Source organism: Gadus macrocephalus, chromosome 2, assembly GCF_031168955.1.
Source record: "Gadus macrocephalus chromosome 2, ASM3116895v1".
Classification (NCBI taxonomy): domain Eukaryota; kingdom Metazoa; phylum Chordata; class Actinopteri; order Gadiformes; family Gadidae; genus Gadus; species Gadus macrocephalus.
In genome coordinates this window covers 16,248,072-16,258,735 of record NC_082383.1, presented here as the reverse complement: position 1 = coordinate 16,258,735, position 10,664 = coordinate 16,248,072, and the positions used below count along the sequence as shown (strand labels likewise).

Below are 10,664 nucleotides of genomic sequence, written 5' to 3'. Positions count from 1 at the left end.
ATGACGAATCCATCAGTCAAAATTCAGAACAAGTTAGATAAACACAAATCAGAACTCAATGAAATTGTTAACAAACGGATCCAATTCTTAATACATAGGCTAAGACAGGAAAACTTTGACCATGGCAACAAATCTGGCAAATACCTGGCAAACCAAATAAAAAGAAACATAGAAAAAACTACAATTACAGCGTTACAAGACTCATCAGGGAATATTACCCACACACCAACGGAAATAAATCAGATTTTTTATAATTTCTACAATCGGCTTTACTCTACAGAAATAGACCCAGATAGCAAAGAAATTAACCACTTTCTCGACAACATCGACTTACCAATAATTGACCATGATCAAAAAAAAAAATTAGAAATCCCATTTTCCCAAGATGAATACCATGCTGCATTAAAATCAATGCCAAACAATAGATCCCCTGGCCCAGATGGTTTCCCGGCTGAATTCTTTTGCCATTTCTGGTCAATTCTAGCTCCACTATTCTCCCGAATGGTCCACGAATCAATTCACAACTCTAGGTTTCCAGCTACTTCAAATACCGCATCAATCTCACTTCTACTCAAACCCAATAAAGACCCAACCCTTCCATCAAGCTACAGACCAATTTCATTAATCAACGTAGATATCAAAATTATCGCTAAAGCCCTAGCAATCAGATTAGAAAAGGCAATTTCACCCATAATCCATCCAGATCAAACAGGTTTTGTAAAAGGCAGGCTATCTTCAAATAACACACGCAGACTATTTAATATCATGCACCACTCTAATAACTCGAAAATCAACACAGTCATTGTTACATTAGATGCAGAAAAGGCATTTGACAGAGTCAACTGGAAATTCCTGTTTTCCACACTAGAGCGGTTTGGCTTTGGGGACTCATTCATCAACTGGGTCAAACTATTATACAACTCACCATCAGCTACCATCACCACTAATGGACTAACCTCACAAAGCTTCACTCTACACAGGGGAACTAGACAGGGTTGCCCACTCTCTCCTCTATTGTTCACTATCTTCATCGAACCTCTAGCCGCAGCCATACGCCAAAACTCGCTCATCACAGGTATCCGGACCAAAAATATGCACCATAAAATCAGCCTCTATGCAGACGACATATTACTGTTCTTACAAAACCCCCTTATTTCATTACAAGAAACAATCCAAGTCATAAACTCATTTGCCAGCATCTCAGAATACTCAATCAACTGGAATAAATCATCTGTTCTCCCGTTACAACCGCAAAGTTGGAATGCAGTAGCAAACACTCTACCTATCTCACTATGTACTGATCACATCACCTACTTGGGTATAAGAATTTCCCCTAGGCTGACAGACTTATTCACATTGAACTTCACCCCCCTTTTAAAATCAATTCAAGAAGACTTGCAACGCTGGACAAATCACCCACTATCCATCATGGGCAGAATATCCACAATCAAAATGACAATTCTACCCAAAGTAAATTACCTCCTCTCTATGACTCCAGTACAACCAACCACTTCCTGGTTTAAATCCCTAGACTCAGCGATTACAAAATTTTACTAGAAAAACAAGACACCCAGAATCAAACTATCCACTCTGCAAAAACAAAAAACCCTAGGAGGATTAGAAGCACCAAATTTCACCTTGTGCTGCCTGGCCAATCATCTTCAATATGTGCACAAATGGATCCACCACAACCAATCAGACATCACCTGGTTAGACTTAGAAGAGACAATTTGCAAAGACATCCAGATTTCTGACATGGCTTTTCTCACTCCAACAATCAAAAAACATCCCTGTTTCAAAGCCCCCACAATCAGCTCGGGTCTGTCAGCCTGGTGGAAATTCCACAACATTACTAACTCAAAACACTCACCCTCAAAACTCTCCCCAATTTGGAATAACCCTGATTTCACTTGTAATAAAATAACCCTAAACCTCCACTCCTGGAAAGATAAAGGCATTACACATATACAACACTTACTCACCGACGGAAAATTCTCCACATTCGCGGACTTGGTCCAGAAATTCGGCTTCACCCACAAACACATTTTACAATATCTACAGATTAAATCCGCAATTAAAGCAACCGTGAATACCGCAAAAGCCAATTTAGATTTACCTACACCTGTCTCACAGTTTATTAATATACCATCGCACAAAAAATTACTATCCAAAATCTACAAAATAATGATACAGACAGACACCACGACAAGTCTACCATCTGCCAAATGGGAATCAGATCTCTCTATCTCTACCGATGCCAATTTCTGGACTCAAATCTGCAAAAATACCTTTCTCATGACTAAAAATACAAACCTACAGTTAATACAATATAAAATTATCCACAGGACTCACCTCACAGGACATAAACTATTTTGCATGGGTTTCACTTCAGACATCTGCCCCCATTGCACCCAAAATTGCCCGGACACCTATATTCATGCACTTTGGCACTGCTCCCCTATTACACATTTCTGGGAGAAGATCACAGGGCTACTCACCACGTTCTTTGGCTGCTGCATCCCAACCTCCCCGTCACTCTGTCTGCTTGGAGATACCACTACAATTAACCTAAATCACTTTAGCAATACAACCTTGTTGGTTGCGCTAGCTGTCGCCAAGAAGACTATCCTCATAAACTGGAAATCCAAAAATAATATTCATATTTCCATCTGGAAAAACCTACTATTAGATCACATCTCACTAGAACTCTCAAACAACTCAACTGGTAATAACCCAACCTGGCCCTCACTTTCCAACTTCCTACAGTCATAGCTCCGCTGGCCCCCTCGGCCTGAGACACGGCCCTCGCATCCCACTTACCAGTACTCCCACCAAATAGGCCTCACCTCCATTACCACTGTTAATCAATCAATAGGGTTGTGATGAGGCCCATCCACCCCCCTCTTTCATTTTTGCATATTTGTTTATTCAGTTCATTTAATTATTCTCTCCCTTTCTTTGTAACTATAACCTACACATATTAACTAATTTCACCAGACTGAAACTCTCCTCTGTGCTGCTCTGGCCTCCCGCACACACACACACACACACACACACACACACACACACACACACACACACACACACACACACACACACACACACACACACACACACACACACACACACACACACACACACACAAACCACAGGGTGATGGGTAGCATGATGCGATCAGAAAGTGTCATGCATACTAACTTTAAAGCCAACAGAGGGAAAGAGACCAGTGGCAAAGCTGTGAACACGCCAACAGCCCGGACACCGACTGGCTGGACCAGACAGACGGAGAGGCGAGAACCAATGCCTCCTCCTCGCCCACGTTGCTATTCCTGTGGCCAGGAGGGACACCTAGCCAGAGAGTGTCCGGACCGGGATGAACCGATGCCTACGGCCGCATCTACGGGTGGTAAGGGCTTCTTCAGCCAGTCCCTAACTACCTGTTGGGCCCACCAGGGGGCCCCAGCCCCAAAGTGTCCTGTTAAGATAGGTGGGAGAGACACAGAAGCACTCCTAGACTCCGGAAGCATGGTTTCTCTAATCAGACCGCAGTTTGCTAGTGACACCTGGGGAGAAGAGATCTCCGTCTCCTGCATCCATGGAGACACCCGGAAGTATCCCACCTCGGAGGTCCAGGTTATTACTCCCCACGGACCATTCACTCTGCGGGTCGGGGTTGTAGAGCAACTGCCGGTGCCAGTGCTTTTCGGCCGAGACAGCCCGCTCTTCTCCCACTACTGGCCGGAGAAATTGAGGAACCGGAAAAGGCGAATCCGAAGACGCCCGGTTGGGACGAAGGCCTCCGCCACCCACCAGGCTTGTGCCGCCGTGTCACCCGATGGCAGCCCTGCGGAATCCAGCGATGATGAAGTGAATAGGCCCCTCCATAGGCAAAGTACAGAAACGGATCCTGGACGTGCAGCTGAGGAGCAGGAGCCCCTGGAAGAGATACAGTCGGATGAGGTATTCTCAGAGTTCCCCCAAGTCGAGGTGGATGAAACTCTCAGGCCTGGACGATTCGGCTCAGCCCAGCTGCAGGATCCCAACCTGACCCAAGCCTGGAGGGATGTCCGAGTGATCGAGGGTCAAAACCAGGATGGGGTGAGTCAAGTGTCTTTTCCCCATTTCATGGTTAAAAATAAGCTGCTGTACCGAGTAACAAGAAAAGACTCTGAAATCTGTGAACAGTTGCTTGTCCCCAGGGAATATGTCACCAAAGTGTTGTACCTAGCACACTCCCACCTACTAGGGGCGCATTTAGGGAGAGAAAAGACCTATGACCGTGTCCTCAGCCGCTTCTACTGGCCGGGGGTCAAGAGAGCCGTGGAGGAATACTGTCGACACTGTGGAGAGTGTCAAATCAACTCCCCTAAGGTAGCGTACCGAAATCCCTTAATACCCCTTCCAATCATTGAAACCCCCTTTAGTAGGATTGGCATGGACATTGTCGGACCCCTCCCGAAGTCTAGCAGCGGCCACCGCTATATCTTAGTCATTCTGGATTACGCCACGCGGTATCCAGAGGCAATTCCCCTACGCTCGGCAACAGGAAGGGCGGTCGCCCGGGAAATGTTCCTGCTCTTCAGTAGAGTGGGATTGCCTGAGGAAATCCTTACAGACCAGGGATCCTGCTTTATGTCTGGGGTGATGAAAAGACTGTGCCAAAGTCTGAAGGTGAGGCAAATTAAAACCTCTGTCTACCACCCTCAGACAGATGGACTCGTGGAAAGGTTCAATCAAACCCTCAAGCACATGCTGCGCAAGGTTGTAGAGGTGGATGGTAAGAATTGGGACCAGCTGCTGCCTCATGTCCTTTTCTCCATACGTGAAGTTCCCCAGGGTTCCACTGGATTTTCACCATTCGAACTATTGTACGGACGGAGACCCCGGGGCATGCTGGATGTGGCCAAGGAAGCCTGGGAGCAGCAGCCATCCCCCCAGCGCAGTGTCGTGGAGCACGTGGAGCAGATGCACCACCGAATGACCCAGGTGTGGCCCTTGGTTCGTGAACACATGCAGCAAGCCCAGGCACAACAGGCACGGGTGTACAATCGAGGAGCCCAGGTGAGAGAGTTCGAACCAGGACACAAAGTGATGGTCTTGGTCCCCACGAATGCCTGCAAGTTTTTAGCCAAATGGCAAGGACCTTATGAGATAATGGAACGAATGGGACCAGTGAACTACAGGATACGACAGGTTGGCCGACGGAAAGGCAAGCAAATTTATCACGTAAACTTACTGAAGCCATGGCATGAACCTCCCCCTGTCCCCTCCACTGTCTTCAGTGCCAACCTGTCTCCCCAGAGTCTGCCGCCAGTGAAAATGGGCGATCAGCTGTCGTCCAGACAGGTACAGGCCCTCGGAGAACTGCTCGCCAGGAGCAAAGATGTCTTCTCTGAGACCCCAGGGAGGACAACAGTCATCGCCCATGACATTGAAACCGAGCCGGGAAAGACGGTAAGACTTCGACCGTATCGAATCCCGGAGGCCAGACGAGAAGCCATCAGAGAGGAGGTGAGGAAAATGCTTGACCTTGGGGTCGTGGAAGAGTCCCACAGTGCCTGGTCCAGCCCTATAGTCCTTGTTGGGAAGCCCGACGGTAGCATTAGGTTCTGCAATGACTATAGAAAACTGAACGAGATCTCTCTATTCGACACTTATCCTATGCCCCGTGTGGATGAGCTGGTCGAAAGGTTAGGACCTGCCCGGTTCATCTCTACATTAGACTTAACCAAGGGGTATTGGCAGGTGCCACTAACGCCACAAGCGAAACCGAAGACGGCGTTCTCGACACCAGACGGGGCCTTCCAGTACCGGGTCCTCCCATTTGGACTTCATGGGGCCCCGGCAACTTTCCAGAGGCTCATGGACAAGGTGCTACGACCACATCGGGACTATGCAGCAGCTTACATCGATGACATCATTATCCATAGCACGTCATGGGATATCCACCTCCGGCACCTAGAAGCTGTCATCCAGGCCTTGCGGGAAGCAGGGCTGACGGCCAACCCTAAAAAGTGTTCCCTGGCCCTGGAGGAGGTGAACTACCTTGGGTACACTGTGGGGCGAGGAAATGTCAAACCTCAAGAGAAGAAAGTCGATGCCATAGCAACCTGGCCCCAACCCCAGACGAAACGTCAGGTGAGGACCTTCCTAGGGTTAATGGGATATTATCGACAGTTCATTCCAAACTTTGCCTCCATAGCTGCCCCCCTGCATGAGCTGACAAGCAAGAGTGCACCAAACAAGGTGAAGTGGACGGACCAGACCGAGCAGGCCTTCAATCGTCTGAAGACGGCCCTGTGCAGCGAGACTGTGTTGCACACACCTGACTTCAGCAGGAGGTTTGTGCTACAGACAGACGCATCGGAGGTAGGGCTTGGGGCGGTCCTGTCCCAAATACACGACGGCATGGAATACCCGGTAACCTTTGTCAGCCGCAAACTACTACCACACGAGAGAAACTATGCAACCATAGAAAAGGAATGCCTGGCAGTTAAATGGGCCATGGAAAAATTACGTTATTACTTGCTAGGCCGCGAGTTTGCAATAGTAACTGACCACGCTCCATTGAAGTGGATGGCCCATAACAAAGACAAGAATGCCAGAATAACCCGTTGGTTTTTACACCTGCAGGACTTCAAGTTTACAGTGGAACACAGGGCAGGGAAGCTTCATGGGAACGCTGATGCCATGTCGAGAAGGGATGATTGCTGTTGGTCTGTCGCTCCCCACCGAGGTTCAGAGCTGAGGGTGGGGGTATGTGGTGGCCCAGCCGCTGAGCAGTGCCCCACATGGCCACGGGGTGGCCACAAAGGCAGGCAAAGGCAGCCAAGGGGTGTGGTTCTGGATGGAAGGTACTACTCAGCTTACCCTGCACAGGTGCGCTGAGTTAGCCCTGCAATCAGAGGGCCTTTTTAACTCCACCAGAACAGGCTGGAGACAGACTGGCTGGAGGAGCGTGTGGAGACCAGAGACACGTTAGGCCAGTCTCGTGGTAAGAGGCCTGTGGCCAACCCTCTTGATCACTCCAAAACTAACCAAGGAAGTTACGTTCAAGTGGACCGAAGAGCTGTTGTGTCGGTGTGTGTGTATTGTGTCGTGCTGGATCCCGACCGGAGGCCTGCAGATCAAGAGGAACCCCAACGACTCGAAGAGGAACCCCAACGACTCGAAGAGGAACCCCAAGTCGAGCTGGGGCGAAGAGGTCAGTGGCAGGGACCATAGACCCCACTAACCTTGGACTATCTTTCTCTCTCTCTCTCTGGCCCCACCCCAGGAAGAGCCAGAAAGGGCACCCTGACGACAGCCGCCAACCCGGTGAAGATTTGAGTTGCCTTTTGCCCCCTCCCTTTTCCCCTGCACCCTTTTTATAAATAAATGACTTAAGTTGATTTCACCGCAACCCCCGCTTCCGCCTGTTCTGTTCTGATTGGTGATCCCACTGTTGTACCTCAGAGACCAGGCGCCCACAACACACACACACACACACACACACACACACACACACACACACACACACACACACACACACACACACACACACACACTCTCTCCCTCTCACAAACACCTCCCCAAACCCTCTCGTAATCTGTCCTTGTCCCCGTATAATTCTTTATGTTTTGGTATATGTTACATGTCTGTCGCACGTATCTGGGTTTTGTCGTGTTATGTGGTGTCTGTAAATGTATGTTTGCACTTTGAAAAAAAAAAATTAAAAAAAAAAAAAAAAAAACTGTTGCTTCTACCATTGCAACAGCAGCATCATCCTCTTCCAGCCCAGATGAATTAGTCAGCCTTTTCCACTCTTCCTGCTCCTCCATACTTGACTCTGTAGCTCCTCTCACATACATCCGCCCCAAACTAAAATCTCGATATAGGTTGGATGAGGCCACCCGCTCTCTCAGGCAGGCCTGTCGTAAAGCCGAAAGAAAATGGAAAAAGGATCACCTTACTGTCTCCTTTGAAAATTTTAAAACTGCTTTAGCTGCTTTCCAGGCTGCAGCAAAAAAAGCCAGGGCAAAGCACCTCTCTGATTTGATCAGTAAACACTCAAACAGACCAAACATTTTATTTAGCACTATCAACTCTGTTATCAACCCTGTTAACTCCCCAGCTGCTGATGTATCTACTGCTACCTGTGAGGAATTCCTTAAGTTTTTCATTAACAAAATAGAGAACATCAGATCACTGTTTACCCCCTCCCCGTCACCCACTCCACCTGATTACTTTGGTACACCAGTTATTTTTAACCAATTTCAGCCCATTTCTCTCTCTGAACTGCGGGAATTAGTATTGCACATGAAACCCACTGCATTCCCCCATGATGCCATTCCCTCCTCTATCATTAAGGATGTTTTTGATGCAGTTGGCCCTTCAATTCAAATAATTCTAAACTCATGCCTTATATCTGGCACTGTCCCCTCATGTTTTAAACATGCGGTTGTCCAACCCCTGTTAAAGAAACACAACATTGATGCTAAATGCCTGAAAAATTACCGTCCCATCTCTAAGCTTCCTTTTATCTCCAAAGTCCTAGAAAAAGCTGTTCTGTCTCAGTTGACTCCCTTTCTGACCACCCACAACATACTTGAACCTCTTCAATCAGGTTTTAGATCCCTTCACAGCACCGAAACAGCCCTGCTCAAAGTAACCAATGATCTCCTCCTCACTCTGGACTCTGGTGATAATGCCATCTTAATACTACTTGACCTCAGTGCTGCTTTTGATACTGTAGATCACAACATCCTCCTCACCCGCCTGGACCAGCAGGTGGGCATGAGGGAGACTGCACTACTCTGGTTCAGCTCTTACCTTAAACATAGGACTTTCTCTGTCTCTATTGGTCAGTTCTCGTCATCATCCGCCCCTGTCTCATATGGGGTCCCCCAGGGGTCCATCCTGGGTCCCATGCTCTTCAGCCTGTATATGCTCCCACTGGGTGACATTATTAGAAAGCATAAGATCTCTTTTCACCTCTATGCCGATGATTCGCAGCTGTACTTGCCCTTAAAATCTAGGGACTCCATCCAATCTCTCCTGGTCTGTCTTGAAGACATCAGAAACTGGATGGCTAACAACTTCCTCCAGCTAAATGGTGACAAGACTGAAGTCATAATTTTTGGTCCCTCCAAGGCAAGACACACTGCACTGTCAAACTTTGGTCACCTCACGCCTCTTGTCAAACCCCATGCCAGAAACCTTGGTGTCATCCTCGACTCTGAACTCTGTCTTGACAAACAGATCAGCACTGTAGTCAAAAATAGTTTTTACCAGCTCAGAGTGATCTCCCGCCTCAAATCCTTCCTATCCCACAATGACCTCGAGATAGTTATCCATGCCTTTATTACATCACGGCTGGATTATTGCAATTCCCTCTACCTTGGCCTCCCCCAATCCTCACTCAGACGTCTGCAGCTGGTCCAAAATGCAGCTGCGCGTCTTTTAACTGGCACCAGGAGGCACGAGCACATCACACCCATTCTGGCCTCCTTGCACTGGCTCCCAGTTATTTTTAGGATCCAATTTAAAATTGTTTTATTTGTTTATAAGGCACTCAATGGGCTGGCCCCGGCCTATATCACTGAGCTTGTTCAGCCCCACTCTGCCCAAAGGTCCCTCAGATCCTCTAACAAAGGGCTTCTGTATGTGCCACACTCACGGCTCAAGCAGAGAGGTGATAGAGCCTTTGCCATTGCTGCTCCACGTCTGTGGAACCAGCTCCCCCTGGACATTAGATCCGCCCCCTCCATTTCTGCCTTCAAATCTAGGCTAAAAACCCACCTCTACTCCCTGGCCTTCCTTGCCCCTTGACCTTTTTAGCCTACCTCCTGTTCATGTCTGTGTGGTATGCCCTGGAAATGAATGTTCCCCCTTTGTATTATTATGACCCCTATGTATTGTTGTGTTGTTGTATTTTATTCACTTTTTATCTTTATTTATTATTATTATTATTGTTATTTTTAATTATCATTATTATTTTTATTATTTGTATCTTATTGTACAGCACTTGGTCAGTGTATGCTGTGTGTAAATGTGCTCTATAAATAAAACGTACTTACTTACTTACTTACTTACTTACTACTACTGAGTGTGTAGGGAGGTATTCTATTTTTTTCAACGGGGCTGAATCCAGTCACTTGACCGTCATGGTTGCTATGGTGGTTGCTATCGACCGCCCCCTCTAATACTCGTGGCTCTAAAAACCACGCGGCAAAGGAGCTGCCGTCAATTGGGTTGTTTTTGTCGTAAACTAGGGTCCGATGGTTGAAAAATAGACAGATATTCCAAGGTATCCTTAAAAAAAAAAGAATCCTTTATTTTCTGCAGTTTAGACTTCTTCTATAACTAATTTTTGAAAGCAAAACACCAAGCTCATTGATTTAACGAGGGAGGATTATTTGAAACAATTTATTCAATAAATATTTGTGAGAGGTCATTCCTTCTCCTGATTTTACTTCCTATTTATGTCTAGGGTAAACCCCTACTGTCCACAAGCATCCCCCCTCCCCATATGGATTTGGAGAATTGTTGCCACGTCCCAGTGGTGGAGGTATCATATATATATGAAAGAGGGCATTCAATTATAGCCTACTACAATGATCAATTAGGAGGCCGAAGCCCTAAAGGAAGTGATGCAATAGGTGACTGAGTCGACAACATTTAAG

The 10,664-nt window shown here is 47.2% G+C and overlaps 1 protein-coding gene across 2 annotated transcripts; it reads left to right on the top strand.

Moving 5' to 3' along the window:
- Positions 1-3,152: 3,152 nt before the first annotated feature.
- Positions 3,153-7,602, top strand: LOC132472801 (uncharacterized). 2 transcript variants are annotated; one of them, XM_060072591.1, is made up of 2 exons: positions 3,153-6,994; positions 7,277-7,602. In XM_060072591.1, the coding sequence occupies exon 1, from the start codon at positions 3,157-3,159 to the stop codon at positions 6,886-6,888; it is 3,732 nt and encodes a 1,243-aa protein (XP_059928574.1). In that variant the 5' UTR covers positions 3,153-3,156; the 3' UTR covers positions 6,889-6,994; positions 7,277-7,602. The 2 variants fall into 2 exon arrangements, with proteins under 2 accessions (XP_059928574.1, XP_059928568.1); XM_060072585.1 differs by having other exon boundaries at positions 7,119-7,602.
- The last annotated feature ends 3,062 nt before the right edge of the window (positions 7,603-10,664 follow it).